Source organism: Notothenia rossii (genome assembly GCF_949606895.1).
Source record: "Notothenia rossii genome assembly, chromosome: 3".
In the NCBI taxonomy this organism is placed as follows: Eukaryota; Metazoa; Chordata; class Actinopteri; order Perciformes; family Nototheniidae; genus Notothenia; species Notothenia rossii.
In genome coordinates this window covers 13329933-13345972 of record NC_136901.1, presented here as the reverse complement: position 1 = coordinate 13345972, position 16040 = coordinate 13329933, and the positions used below count along the sequence as shown (strand labels likewise).

At 41.5% G+C, this 16040-nt stretch overlaps 1 protein-coding gene across 8 annotated transcripts in view; it reads right to left on the bottom strand.

Moving 5' to 3' along the window:
• Positions 1 to 3408: 3408 nt before the first annotated feature.
• dgkza (diacylglycerol kinase, zeta a) overlaps positions 3409 to 16040 on the bottom strand; it is a 91499-nt gene continuing 78867 nt past the window's right edge. For 6 of the 8 annotated variants that reach the window (XM_079670898.1, XM_079670899.1, XM_079670892.1 and 3 more), the window contains 8 exons: positions 14235 to 14327; positions 12597 to 12653; positions 11951 to 12000; positions 9075 to 9115; positions 8029 to 8176; positions 7425 to 7461; positions 7012 to 7111; positions 3409 to 5177 (listed from right to left, as the gene is read on the bottom strand). In XM_079670898.1, coding sequence (XP_079527024.1) covers positions 5061 to 5177; positions 7012 to 7111; positions 7425 to 7461; positions 8029 to 8176; positions 9075 to 9115; positions 11951 to 12000; positions 12597 to 12653; positions 14235 to 14327 — 643 coding nt within the window. In that variant the 3' untranslated portion in view covers positions 3409 to 5060. The remainder of the gene's footprint in view (positions 5178 to 7011; positions 7112 to 7424; positions 7462 to 8028; positions 8177 to 9074; positions 9116 to 11950; positions 12001 to 12596; positions 12654 to 14234; positions 14328 to 16040) is intronic. The other 2 variants (XM_079670896.1, XM_079670897.1) reach the window with 1 other exon arrangement.

Sequence of the window (16040 nt, the reverse complement as noted above, 5' to 3'; positions counted from 1 at the left end):
AGTCAGTGAGTGAAAATAAAACAGTCTGAAAGTGCTTGGTGACATCACTGAAAGCCATCAGAAGAGTAAAAGGTGAATCCTGAAATAACTCTGACTACAGTAAGAGAGAGAGGAGAAGTAGGTCAAGAACTCGTTGTATTAAGACGCTCCGAGGGATAATGTTTGATTAAGCTTTGTGGAGGAGCGTAAGAGCAGTTGGCAGCGTGTCATCGTCCTGATCAAAGACCCCAAAACAACGTCGGAACTCAGGCTTTCATTATTCATGAGGAATTAGCCTGCACTTGTCAATGGGAAAATGAATAGAGATTTCACAGGGTTCATGCAGCAGCACACGTCCGGATGCTTTTCTCTGAGACCCACTCAGAGCAAGTAACGATGTTTATTCCATCGCAGAGCATTCTGCATCATTAGACTCAAACACATTCAAACTCTTCTCTTATGCTTATTGCTACTGGTGGAATGTAACCAAGTACATTTACTCAAACAAGTATTATTTTTGTAAAACCTGTACTTTACTCTACTTCCATTGTATGCTACTTTATACTTCTACTCAGAGCCTAAATTCTACTTTTTACTCCATAACACTTGTAGTTACTATACATAAGATTAAAATGCTTGTACAAGTGAAACATTTTTATATTTATATAATATTCTACATTTGGCTCTTGTAATTAATGTAAATGATATTGTTAATTGTGCCGACAATACAGGGACAGAAAAAAAATATTCCTCCTTTTTTAGCGTTGCATATTTTATTCTTAAACAATTGCTAGTGTGATACATTAGAAGTTATCCTATGACGATTTACAAAGGGAGAACAAGGTGAATTAATACTGTAAAAGCATGAAATAGATTTTATTCTGAGCTAAATGTTGTGCTTATCATGTTGTCAGGCTGCTTTCGGCAAGGAACCTTATAACACCACCTATTGTTTTAGGTGTGTGTGTGTGTGTGTGTGTGTGTGTGTGTGTGTGTGTGTGTGTGTGTGTGTGTGTGTGTGTGTGTGTGTGTGTGTGTGTGTGTGTGTGTGTGTGTGTGTGTGTGTGTGTGAGAGAAGGATAGACAGACAGGGGTAGACAGAGGAGGTGGAAGGAGGACTTTAGCTCGCATCCTTTCCGGGAGTTATTAAAAATAAGAATTGAAAGGTCAGCGTTTCTCCGTGTGAAGCTCCACTGGTGATGTCATGGTGCGTTCATGCAGGTCGCTTTATTAAAAGTGAATTAGTTATGAATCGTGCTCAGATGAATAAAACATCAGTATGGCATACTTTTAGGTATGATCCGTGATGAAAATGACACGCGTGGTTAACATATCATATTTTCAATATTTTAGAGACCACCAAAGGATTTGACCAATGTGTTATAGAGTGGATCCAGCCTGTTTGAGACTCCTCAGAGCACACAAAAACATAACTTGTAGGAATAAATATATATACGATATGTTATTGAAAACCACCTTGAATATGTTGTCTTAAAGCAGTGGTTCTCAAACTTTTTCTGTCAGGACCCCCCTTTGGAGAAAAAAAAAAGTCGGGCCCCCCCCAACACAAGTCAGGCTCAGTGGCGGCGCCAGAGATTTGTTTTGGGGGTGCTGTGGGGTAGCTTGACGTTTCATAGAGGGTGCTCAAACATTTAGGGTTTCCCATTAATGTACCGGTCGCTACAGTGGAATGTTCTACAGCAACAATCCCCACGCAAATACACAGTGTACCCGCGACTGTTACGGCCCGTCCACACAGCGGCGTGCATTGACACTTGCCTAGGAGCGTGTCTGAAACTCGACCAACAACCAATCACATGAATCTCCCGCCCCTGACACACAAGCAGCGGTTTGATTGGCTAGAGCTTGTACTGGCATATGATTCGATTGGCTGACGCTTCTGCCGAGGTGTCAAAAGTTGAACATTGCTCAACTTTTGCAGCGAGCCACGCCAGCAACGCTCCACGTCGCTTCCCACGATGCAGTTTGGCGAAAAGTGACATCACCCCATTCAAAGTGAATGGTGAAGCGTCAACGCACGCTGCTGTGTGGACGGGCCTTTACAATGAAGGCTCGATAATCAGCTCACGGCATATAGGTGTAAGCAGGGGTAAAGTGCTATTTTTATAGCTGGTGTGTGGACCTCACATAGGGGGGTCGGGGGGCAAGCTCCCCCGGGAAGATTTGTTTTTAAATATTGAAGTTAAAAGCATCAATCTGGTGCACTTTGAGAGCAAAATGAAGAGATCTAAGGATACATCTCTCAACACCCATATGAAACAGAACTGTAAACAGATTTACTTTTTCTTTATGGATATTTTACAAATCACCCTTTTAAACTTTATTCTTTTTTTAATGTCATATAGTATTTCATACCTGTTTTTCATTTATTCTCTTATTTTTTTATAACTATAATGATCATATAAACGTGTGCCTCGGAAATAATTGTTTACATTAATGGTGACCAAAACGTTTGAGACCCACTGAGATAACACTGAGAGAGTCCTTTAGCTCACTGAGCCTCTCAGTCTGACAGGAGAGGACTCTCCTCCACTTTGTTGTTTAAAAAACTCCTTATATCCGTTAGCATAGCTCGCTAGCACCAGAAGCTAAAAACAACGATCTCCGGTGCCGGTGCGCTCTCTCTCTCTCTCTCTCTCGCTCGCGCACACACACACACAAAATGGCTCATTCCACACACACACAGAGCCGAGCTTTAATGAAACACAGAGACCCAGACGTAATGTACTGTATCATATTATTTTCAAATCAATCATTTTTCTAAAATATTTTTTTTTTTTTTTTTTTAATAACCATTTTTCCTCCTGGTCTCTCGCGCCTGTCCCCGACACAAAACACTGACACACTGCCTGAGGAAGGTTATGTGTATTTATTTTGTCATTAACTTTTTTCGGACCACTTATTTATTTATTTTGGTGACGATCCGACCTCCATGCTGCTCCTCTGGTTAAAACTGCATCCAACAAACAATGTGATTTGTCTCCATGAATCGGAAAATGTCTGTGCGTATTTATTTGCTTTGTCTTAGGTAAGCAACCTTCCCACGTGAATCCTACGCAAGGCTTTATAAATGAGGCCCCAGGACTCCATGTTGTCTCCCCAGGCTCCTGTTGTAAACCAGGAAATGTTGAGTACCCCAAAGTATTGTGTTAGAAATTGTACAGTACATGTCAGCACATAATACCTTTCAAGTTGATCAAGGTCCCCCGGTAGCTATTTTCCTCATAATGACCGCCTCACTGCACATTGTCCCTTGCATAGCATATGTATATCAGGTAAGAGAAAGTCATAGACATTTTAAAATACAAAAGGTTAATTGTAAAATATTTTACAAAATATGCTGTGGGAAACATTTTTAAAACTCATAGCATCACAACTGACAGTTAAGGTACATAAATACACAAGTCCTTCTCAAATAAACTGCCTTCTTTTATTATCTTCATATTCGTCTCCAAAAAAATTAGAAAATTATATTTTTTAACAATTACACCAATGTGTTTAACAAAAACTGCTATAAACATGAGAGATACCGTAAACTGGATTGGCCACAGTTGTTAATAACATAAAAACTGCTAAACATCAATGCTAGCAGTACAAGCAAGAGCCAATGCTAAACTAATCTGAAGACACATGTCAATGCTAAAACTCATAGGCCGAACAAAACAGCTCAACTAGTACGGGAGAGGATTAGGGCCAGGGGCAGAAATGTTGGGATGTGGGATTCTGAAAAAAAAAAAAAGAAAGGCTATTTTTTTCCTCAGAATCTTGAGATTAAGGTCATACCTCAATAACATGTTTTACTTTTGGTCAGGTGTTGCCCTAATCCTCTTCCGTAAACTAGATATTTTTGTTTGCTTTTTATTCCAGAGTTTATTCTATTAAGTGATCACAAAATCTTTAACAACCTTATTACACACAAAGTTAGGATTTCCAAAAATCCCACGATCCTGACAGTGTTGAACTCATCACTATTTCAAATGTCAATGATCTTTATGTAAACAAGCGTTGAAGTTTGGCACGTGGAATAATCAAAATGATCTGATTCTAATACAACGATCTTAATATACATTAACAATATATGTTTTCCTTTTAATCACACACACACTTGATGTCATTTGACATTCTCAGATATCAAATTCTTCAGCACAGGCACCAAAAAAAAAATGACATTGATTATTATAAATAATAGTTATCTCTATTAGAAGTTGAGATAAGTCAACATCATATATGTACAATATATTAAAAAGGTCATGCGGGTAAGGTAAGCAGGTTCACAACATACTGTAAGGAATAATCACACAGCTTTGTTTATCAGCCATGATGGAGCTCAGCGTCAGGGTGTGAGTGAATCATGAAACCTGATGTTCACGAAGCATTCTGATTGGCTCTGAGCTGAACGCCATCATGCACACATCTTTGGTCCACGGCAAGGTATTTCAAAAGCCAGTGATCGGATTTCTATGAAGTGTTTTGACCCCTTGACCTTTGTCTTTGGCCCTTTAACCACCGGGACAACACTCAACATGTTCAATTAACTTTCATCTGGCTCCACATTCACTACACCCGGGATATTTCAGAATCTCACCTTCCTTTTGGTCAGGAATGTGATGCAGCCTCCATGGTTGTGAGGAATAAATGACATTTCCTGAGTGTTGTTCCACCATGACATCACCTCACCCACTCCTCCGAACTCCACACTATGACTCACATTTGGCAGATGATCACTTCTGGTTTCAGGAAGGAGTCTTTTGAATGTGTTTGATATGAAATAACTATAAAGAACGAGTCTTTCAAATTGAATCACTGAGTCAGGAACATTGTCTCTTTTTTTCTCGACTCCACAAACACTTTTGATTACTGAGCGTCTCAAAATGAAAAGGAATGACTTCATTTACATCTCCTCTGGTTACCTGCATCACCCCGCTGCGATCGCGTTTGGCACAGCTTCCCTCGCAGTCTGCTGACGAGTCATTTCCTGGAAAGCAGAATGGTATCCCGCCATCAGCGAGCGGCTGTCAGTCTCATGAGGAAGTGTCTTCATCCTGCTCATAAAGGGTCCGTCAGACGGCCGTCTCCTGGTCCTCTCTCTGGATCATCTGGTAGTGCTGTCTGTTCTCCAGGTAGGCGGCCAGTTCAGAGTCCTGAGCTTTCTCAGCCCGGTTCTTCGGAGTCTCACCCTGACAGAGACACAGAATACACATTATTTGTCTCATTGCTACTTCCTTCTGTTCTTAACTCCACCAGCAGACACACATTTACAGTCTAAGCTCACTCCACAGAGAGAGGCTAGCTTGTCATTAAATGCATCTTCAACTTCTATTATTAAACACTGACAAAACCATAGTTATTATACAGCACTTGGCCACCAACACATTCTGAATGAAGTATCAAATGACTTAATTACTCTTGATGGCCTTGAGATCTGCAGTCAAAAATATTGGCATTATCTTTGATTAACTCAGAAAAACTCACTGGCCACGCCCCTCTGAGAAGTGATTGGATAAAAAAACCACAATGGTGCTCTAGGAGGAGATTCAGGTGATAAGGTGGGGGGGGGGGGGGGGTTACCTTGGTTGGTTATTGGCTAATCGTTGCACAACCCATAAAACATTGTGACATCACAAAGTGGCCAAAATCAGATTTTCAGACAGGTCTTTATATAAATGGATCAAGAGAGAGGCTCTGTGTTCCTGAAACTTTCAGAATCTCTTTACACAGAAGGGACACAGAACAAAGTGGATTTTGTGTAATAGGTGCCCTTTAAAGCTAATGAACAAAGTCGTAACTGAAAAATCTGAGCCCAGCAGGAAACACCCCCACAACACATGCTATGCTGCACCCGAGCAAGCCTTTCTCCACGGCAACAGTTGGAGTAGTGTGTGTGTCTGTCCACAGTCAGACCTGCTCCGACTGTGGACAGACGAACAACATGCTGGTGGCTAACACGTTAGCTGCAGTGTGAGCTGGGATGAACACTGAGTCTCGTTAACAACAAAACAGGCTTTTGTTCCAGACTTATTCCCACGATCCTCCGCTCCCCTCTGTGCCAGAGAGATTGTGCCGTTTCATTAGGCTGCGTGTCTGAAACGTGTGTGATAGAGAGTTTACACACCAGCTGGCTTTTTAATGTCACATTTCTCCATCAATGGAAAGGTGCTGCTGTTAAAGTAGCATTGTCTCCAACTAATAAACACGAGACAATGAGAAAGACTGAATTACAAAAGCTATAAACAATATGTGTCCTTGAGAGAGGACACCCACACACAATCACACTCAGTAAGTGCTGGATCTCATCACAGAGTTTAGAAACACTCTAATTAGATGTGTGTGTGTGTGTGTGTGTTTGTGTGTGTGTGTGCGCGTGCGTGCGTGCGTGCGTGCGTGAATATATCGTTGGGGTTCTACCAAATTTGGAAACATTACCAGGGACATAGACAGAGAAGTAGAGATGGAACAGATTTGTTTACGGACATGTCGACGGTCGTCTCGTCTAAAGCCATTTCTGTCTCCTTCTCTCTTGCCGTCTGTCTCTCTCTTAATCTCTGTCTCTGTGTCACACTCTCTGCACCCCTCACCCCCCTTTTCTGTGTATCTAGGTCATTGCTGAGTCCAGTCAGTTAGGAGCTTTTCTACACTGTTGAAACATCAGTGGAAAACTGCACCAAAATGATGCATGTTTGAGTCCAGTGATTCCTGACCATCACACCTGTATGAGCTTGTTGGACATCCCATAGTAGAGCAATGGCCATTAAATGGAGTCATATTGTGGCTCTGGAATCTGCTACTCTTCTGGGAAGGCGTGTGTCTGCCAGAGTGGGTTCCATTAGTCCTGAGGAGCATCTAAGAGAGGATACTGACATTGGACCAGAAGCCCTGGTTCCAATCTGCGTCCTCACTCCCAAAGGGGTTCAGTAGGGACCAGTGCAGGGTTCTGTAGACCACTCAAGCTCTCCCACAAAGGGCCTACCCCAAGATGTGCATTGAGTGCAGCTGGTAAATGACAGAGCCTACCTGCAGGTCTGTCTTCATCAGCGAGGCTCCTGCTTCCACCAGGTAATGGCAGATGGTCCTGTGGCACAGAGAGGCAGCACGATGCAGAACCGTCTCCCCACTGGTGGTTCAGAGAGGGGGGGGGCAGAGGGGGAGAGCAAGCATGAGAGAACAGCAGAATCTTCTGAGAGTCAAGCCTCCTTGATGATCAGCACCCAGAGCACTGTGTTTGGTTTGTATGTGTTTATTTATTCTCTTTAAGGTCCACTGGTTGGGATGCCCTGCATGCATAGACAGCCAGTGGGACATCTTCAAAGCTACAGCTACAATAGAAGCTTCACAACGTTTTCTGAGCAAAAAGAATAATTGTGATCAAATGTCAAACTCTCTATCATTGGTTTAAAGGCGATAAAGGTTTCCATGACTGTACTCACTGCTGATTTTCTGTGACATCGAGCAGATCACTGGGAGCTGGAAGAGACAGATAAAAGGAGATTAGACCACAGCATCACCACTGACAATGTGTTATACACATCATAATGTTTAAACCACTTTATTTAATGCATTTTGTATCTAACAGTGGCATAACACTAATACTCAGTGAAATGGTGGTGAGCAATCAAAGGAAAATTAATTGAATACTATTTTCTACATAACACCCATGTTTCACTTTTATTAAACCTATATTTCACTTTTTTTTAGACCCCTGTTAAGCAAATATTACACCCACATTTCACAAAAATTCTTCTGTTAATACACCCATTTTAAAAATGGACACATCCTGTCAAATGACTGTATCCCCCAGGATGCAGAAACCATTTTAAAGTGAACTAAAAACAATGAGACGCATAAGAAGTGGATACTTTAATGCTGTCAAAGGTGAGTAACCTGCCATGTTATTCATCATGACCTACGCTTGACTTTAAATGCAGAAAAACACATGTTCTAAAAGTAAAGCTGAATGCAACAGTTTATGGATAAGAATAACTACTTTGTCAAATGTAATCCGATTACAACATAAAGTAAATTGTACCGCACCATTGTCCAGGATGTAGCGGACCATCTCCTTGCTTCCTACAGAGACGGCGTGGTGCAGCAGACTGCAGCCTGACTTGTCAATCACTGTAAGCTCCGCCCCCTTCAGGTGCAGCTCCTGCAGCTGTGGGTGGAAGAGCGGCTGGATTAGCTTTAAAAATGGAAAACAACATGTAACATTCTGATTCAGGGAGGAAGCTTTCCAATCAGCAGAGGTGGAAAAAGAACTCAGATCTTGTCCTTAAGTACAAGTATAAAAGTATCAATATAAAAGTCCTTCGATCAAAATGTTACTCAAGTATAAATTGAAAAGTATTGGCATCAAAACACACTTAAAGCACCGAAAGTAGAAGTACTTATTATGCAGATTGGCCCATTCCAGAATAATACAGTGGCAAGAAAAAACATGTGAACCCTTGTCTGACATTATCCTGCGGGATATCATGATACAGTTGAGAATTCATTTTTCTTTTGAGAATGGCAAACTGTCCAGGCCCGAGTCGACAAAGCAGCCCAAAATCATGATGTGACTGAACATCGCCTTTGGGATGATGTTATCATTTGATATGCAGTGCTTTGTTTCTGCCATAGTGCTGCGAGTTCTTCCCCTATAATTCAACATTAGTTTAATCACACTACCTAACAGTTTCCCAGCAGCATTGTGCAAATCGTCCTAGTTCTACTGAGGACAGATTGTGTTCGTTCATTTTTGTTACTTAGGTGAGGACCATATTTTGGAACAAATGTATACATAAATGCAGGTTGTTCCAAAGGGTTCACTTTCCTTGCTACTGATGATATGTTTGGATTATAACTAAAGCGGGTAAAGGTGCAGCTGCTTTGAATGACTTTGAATACTGCAGGGTAGCTTGTGAATGTACTCTTATTTAGCCGATACCAACTTGTTCGGAAGTGGTTTAATTTCAAGAAGCTAAACAGACATGGAGTTATATGTTAAGTGATAGCAAACACTGTTTTGAGAGGCAACATTACATCTGTTGTTATGAATGGTTATTGATTCATTCCAGCGGAGTGGCTCATAAACTCACCTTCTTCTCATCCTTGTTCTTCACTAACTCGATCAACATCTCTGACAGAGAGACAGACAGAGACAAGATAGTCAATATAAACTCATGTAAATGAAAATGCTAAATACCCCACCAATCTGCAGGCAGATGTGAATGGAGTAAATTATCTCTCTTTGGCAAAAGTCTGATGTCACATTCTCTGTGTACCAATCAGAATCCAGCACATTTGAATGAGCATCTGATGACAGTTGGTATGTTGTTTGGTCACAGTCAATAGGATCAGAGCACACAGTCCGGATGCTGCAGATTAGCTGCTAGTCGTGCAACATGAATATGTGCTTCTTTAGATTATGTGGTGCAACATTATTTATTTTTTTACAAAAGTTTGATAAATAAATTGTAGCTTACGGGAAACGATGATGGTGTTATACAACAGTCTTGCATGAACCCTATCTCTAAAGCTCACCTTCATATTGTGTTCATATTTCTATCAATCTCCACATTCTAATAAAAACAGGTAAATATACAATGTGGCATTCGCATACAGTTCCAGCTAGTGAATTAGACAAAGGTAATACATGGTGATAATGGAAACTATGTGAAACACAGACTGCAGCCTTATGAGGTGAATGTTTATTAGGTTGACCTCAATACTCGCTCTCACTCCTCTCTCTAAATAGCTGAGTCCTAATCCAGTTATGTGAGGCTTAGAGGGGTGGGGGGTGGGGGGTGGTGGGGTGGGGGAGAAAGAGAGAGAGAGAGAGACTTCAGAAATCTCTAATAGCGTTTGTGCCTGTAAGACAAACCCAAAACAACACACAAAGCACAAACAGCCAACACACACACACTGGATGTGGCTGGAATGCTGGAATTAAAGTCATTTAGCCCAGGGAAGGAATTTAAATAAAGCAGAGAAAATGAGGGGTCGGTCCAAAGACACGAGGAGGGGAGATTTATGGAAGCAGAGAGGATATGCAAGACTTGTCCCCACCCCCCCCCCCCCTTCTTTCTGTCTCTTCAAAGAGCCCCTACACACACACACAGCTCCCATAAGGGTCAGACAGGTTGACTGCATCAAACTGAGGGTTCAATGAAGCAAGTGACACAAGAATGTGTGCGTGTGTGCGTGAGAGAGAGAGAGAGAGAGAGAGAGAGAGAGAGAGAGAGAGAGAGAGAGAGAGAGAGAGAGAGAGAGAGGAACCATGTCTGCATTAGAATAAGAATATTCTAGAAGAGGTATGCACAAACTGCATCGGTATCAGACATGGCTTCAGCTGAAATCAAGTTTATCGAAAATCAACATTCACACGTGTAAGAGGTGAGAGAGACATCTAAATCAAATTCTGCTTCATATGAACAATCTTTGAAAACCTAAAAGAAAACCTCTGTCAGTACATTCACACTGAAGGGCTCTCAGTGTAGAGGCTCATTCACCATAGCAGTACAATGTCTTTCAATAAACATGTGAGTACTGTGTAAGGAAATAACTGAACCTATACCAACTGAAATATTGTTTTTAGAACTGTTAAGAGATGTGTGTTATATAATATTTTATGATTGAATGATTGAAAGTAAAAAAACGTATAACCTGTGGATTATTTGTGTCTCATACCCAGAGTTTATAACGAAGATGCTGTATAAAGACTAACATCATAGAAGGTGTGTGTGCCAAACACAGATGTTCTTTGTGCCTCCAGGGGCCAGACCCTATTTATTTTGTCTAATATTTGTACTTTGTGAACTAATCCATGAGAAAACCCGGCAGGAGGAGAGCTAGTTAGTATTAGCTGTTGACTGTTAAACTCCTTCATTGTTAATCGTTCAGGAGCTTTCTACCAGGAGCCAAATTATCTCCAGAGGTCTCCTGCTCCTCATAACAAATGGACCAAGTTATTAAAAACACTGAAAAAAATAAATACGTGTTGTTGTTCGTTGTACTGAAACTGATGAAACTTGATCTTGTTTCACGGATATCTTGAGATGCAGATTCTGACCAGGTGTCAAATTATCTAGAAAGAGGCCTCAAAAAACGAATTGTCTGATGAGTAACAGCTTTAAAAGATAATGAATAAATCCATTTTATGTTAAAAATGTGTTTTTACAAAGCTGTCGGGCGTCATTTGTTTGTTTCCCTGATAAGGTAAGATCTAGATGTGTCATGTATTGAATTCTCCCAAGATTGTGTACAAATGCACAGAGTTTAATATCCAGCTTTAAAGCCTTTTATATTCAAATGTGAAAACTTGTTGGAACTTACTCAAAGCTAGAATGATCCTTTAAAGATGTCGTTGAATGCAGGTGTATCTTAAGTATCTGGGATTACTTGCTGGCTCAACATGTGTCTTTGAGAAATAACAGCCTTTCTTTATCAGTGGCTGCTGTTGCATCATGGGACAGATTCCAGACACTTCTTAATCACTGACGGCGAGAACTGGGTTGTGTTCAGCTTAAAAAACACCAAAACTGGAATCCAAAATAAACTGCTGGCAAACTCGGCGCCGAGAGAGAAACAAAAGTGAGGCGGATCACAGAGAGAGAGAGAGACACTGACAGACACACAGGCAACTCCCAGCATGCAAGGAGAGCGCCCAGAGACACAGGTGGAGGAAATATATGTGTCAGAGAACAAAAAGTGTCTGTCTGGAGACACAGGAGCTGTCCCACTTTATCACTCACACACACACACACACACACACACACACACACACACACACACACACACACACACACACACACACACACACACACACACACACACACACACACACACACACACACACACACACACACACACACACACACACACACACACACACACACACACACACACACACACACACACACACACACACACACACACACACACACACACACACACACACACACACACACACTACCTGTTTCTCGCTCCCTTTCAGTCTCACTTGGCTTCTGGATCTTCTCCTGTCTGGACAAAGAACAGCTGATCAACCACTTCCTGTTCATTGATACATTTGCATTGCTCAAAAATCATGACACCTATGTGTTGTCAGTTTTCATACACTGGTCCTAAACAAACAATTTTTTTTTCAACTGCATCTTTTCCGTCTGGATTAATAATTATAGGAACTAATCTGGTGTAAACAAATACAGAAAAATCATGTTAAACACGTGTTTTTCTAACTAAAAAAAAGATTTGACCCATGCGTAGCCCCACACACACATATTGGACTTTTCAGGGTGCAGGCATCACTGCATGTACTTCCTTTGACGGTGGCACAGTGTTTTAATGAGCGGAGGACTGTTTTGCTTTAATGAGTACCGGTATGTTTTAATGAGCAGCGTCATGTGACAGAAACTCGGCTCAAACTGATCAAATCACAGAGCTGTGAGAACGGGTTGGTGGTGAATGAAAAGTCCACACAGAGACAGTAAAGGAATGTCCTCTCTCTGTGTGTTAGCTTTACAGATTAGTGCTGAGACATTATTCCATGTCCTATGTTAAGAGGTTCATTGTGATGTTCTGTGATTTGCTTATTTAAATGTGTTTGCAGGTGTTCTTACCTCAGTCTTGGTTTGAAATCAGCAGCAGTGGTGTTGGAACGATGGATGCAACCCGCCCTGCAAAACACAAATCAGACACAGAACATATAAGAACATAACGATACATTTACATGTATGAATGTTTCATAAAAGGCTCCTTTGTTTTGCACTTAAAAAAACAGTAGTGGTGTAGAGCCGGCCTTTGCAAAGTGAAATTAGAGCAAACTTTGGGTTACTTTCTTTTGGGTTTGCCAGAGTAAATAATACTTGAATCTGTACCTATGTTCGGAGACCAGTGACTATCCCCTGTCTTTTTCATGAAAAATTAAAGGTCACCTATCGTGCTATTTTTAGGCAATAGAATAGGCCTCAGATATATGAAAAAATATAAAAAACATGTCTATGAAGTGTTTTGGTCAAAAAAACAAACAGATCACCCGTTCTAGCCATGCCTCATATCCCTCTATTTCACTTCCTGTTTCAAAAGTGCTGATTCTGGGTATAAACAGGTCTCTCTTGAGAATGAGAACCTGTGTCTCAATTAGATTGTCACCTGTATAAATAAAAGGCAAAAAAAATGAACAAAATTAAAAATAAGAGGGGGCGGAGCTTATGGCGGCTCATGTGGGACCTGGCAGATCTGTCTAAAATGCTGCGGTGATGACACGGAAGGATTATTAGATCAAGGATTATTTCTGAAACAGTATGGAGTTCAAAGGCTTTCTCTCTTGCCGGTTATACCACAAGTTGAATTCCTTTTTATTTCCTGCTTCTTCACACACATGCTCTGTGTAGTACAGGTTAGCTCTGATTGTTAGCGATGCTAATGTAAACACCGACCATATTACGTCCAAAACAGTCGGGCATTGTTTCTGATAGCAATGTTTCTGATAGTGCTGTGGGTCCGCCGCCGATATTACGTCATATCGGACGCAAATCTGGATCAGCTCCGTTGTACCCCCGTTTTTAGAGATTTGGGTACGGAGGAGAAGAGAGAGGGTTTTATTTTTTGACGCTGCGTGAGTTCCCCGACACACCGGGGACACATCTTTATGTAGAAAAGACATGAAAAAGTGCATTTTGCATAATAGGTCACCTTTAAAGAGTAAAACATTTGAGAGAAGTCTCAAGATACACAAGGCTTCAGTGCTCTAACTGGAAGTGATGATCGCCACATTAGCTTTCTGTGGTAACAAATCAATAGACTGCTCTTTAAACAAATGAACAGCAGTAAAGTGGTACGTTACTTAAATAGTGAAATGTATAACTTTTATTTGTATATTGCTGTGTTTACTGTACCAACTGCAGCTGGTCTCGTAACTTCTGTTGTGTAGCAAGATGGCGATTGTTGAGTGTGAGAAGGGTTCGATGGTGAAGAGGTGTCTTGTTTTGGCACATTTGTAATTTTATATTTGCATTGTTTCTGAAAGGGAGGTTCTCCTGATGGAAGATGTCTGGGCTTTTGCAGTCAGCCATCGTACTCAACAGCAAGTGCAAGCGAGAGAGACAGCATCTGTTTGCTCACCTTTGTTCGTATTAATGCAGGCTTTTTCCTTTCTGGTTAACTTGTCAAATCACCAATTATGTAACCGTTGTTGTACTTGGAGCGTCTTCTTTGCCAACAAAAAGGATAAAGTGTGCGTGTCTGAGGGAACTCACCTGCTGAGCTTGCTGGCCACAGGTGCAGCGCTGTGTGTCAGAGCTTCAGCTGCAGAGCTGTCACTGTTCACTCGCTGCCTCTGGGAAGAGCTGCTGCAGAACACAGAGAACAACAAAACAAGCTCCTTCAGAAGTAGTTACGACATATTTTCCCTAAAGACATTTCTTTTAGGGAACTTTTAGGGTATTTAACTTCCCTGTCAGGTCATTCAAAGGAAAACACTCAACTGCAATGCAATTGAGCACTTCACTTGATTAAAACACTGATCATTTTAAATTTGAGACCCCATGTCAGTTAGTGATGACTGTAAACACTGAGCCACAAGCTTCACTGCAGTCAGGGAACGTGGATCCTGTCTTGATAAAGAGTTGAGCACTGAGATAATGAGCATAAGTGACAAAACACCAGAAGAAAAGTGTTTTAAGCAGAAGTTATGTGACATTGCTCAGGGTGCTCAGAGTAAATTCACAAGCTACCCTGCAGTATACAAAGTCATTCAGACTAGCTGCACCTTTACCAGCTTTGAGAACACTTTCATGATCAATCATTAGAAAACATATCATATCTATTATTCTGAAATGGACATATTTTTGGTACTTTCACTTTATTTTGATCATAATACTTTTGTACTTTTACTTGAGTAAAATGTTGAATGCAGGACATTTACTGTAACAGAGTATTCCTACACTGTGGTTCTCCAGCTGTTACTCAAGTACAATATCTGGGTACTTCTCCCACCTCTGATGCATGGCTCAGGACGGGAGGGCTCTGCTTAAACTGCCCAGAATATCATCTGTACCAAACTACCAAGAATCATCCGAAGATCTACCAACAATCTACCCATCGTCCGTGATACCTGTGAGAGGAGGAGCCTAAAGGATATTAAAATACAATCCCCCTCCCACCACCGCCTGCTCGCCCTGCTGCAGTTGTAAAAGCGTAACAGAAGTTTCCGGTGCCGTACCAGCAGACAGCAGATCCTGTCCTCAGGCTCCTGAACTCATCCTCCACACTCCACCACAACACAGAGTGAGGACAGTGGACGCCTACAGACTGGCTCTGTCCTGGAGGGGAGCGTGAATGTTTGGTGGAGACGTCAGGAGCTCAATGACTCTCACCCATTACCTGATGTAAAAGTCCTTAAGCAGTGGCACAATGCACCACGACACGCCACAGGAAACACCTTCGCTCTGTGGCTTTCATCTTCACATGTTATCCACGTCACATGGAATGACTGACAGCTCATGGACACTATTCCTGGTATATTTCCACTCGATCTACTGCTACTGCTGAATAGCCAGGATACACAAAGTTCTATCTTAGCTTACTTTGAGATTGAGGAGCACAGTTTGCATCCGGCCGCTTATTTACAATGTTTTTTTCAACAGTTTTCCAGTAGGAGCACCACCTTCTTCCGACACGTAGTTTTATAGCCAAACTTTAGGCACGGATGGTAAAGGAGACCCTCAGGCTTTATTCAGACTGTTCCTACGTCAGCTACATGCGTCTACTGTACATACAAATTCATTGGAAAGTAATGTATGCCACAAACTTAGGTGTCACCCAGAATTAGTCGAATTCAAGTTCAAGTTGTTTTTCTGGAATATCCCTCACTACACTCTTAAAAACCCTGAGCTGATAGCCTTGTGTCTGCTTTAACAGCTTTGCACCTGATGCTGAAGAGTAAAGTGTGAAGCTATCAGCTCAGAAATCATTTCAAAACAAAATGTTTGGTGTGTGGGAGTCGTTCAGTGTGTTTGTCAGAGAGACAGAGGGATAGGGGGCAGAAGAGAGAGAGGTAATTA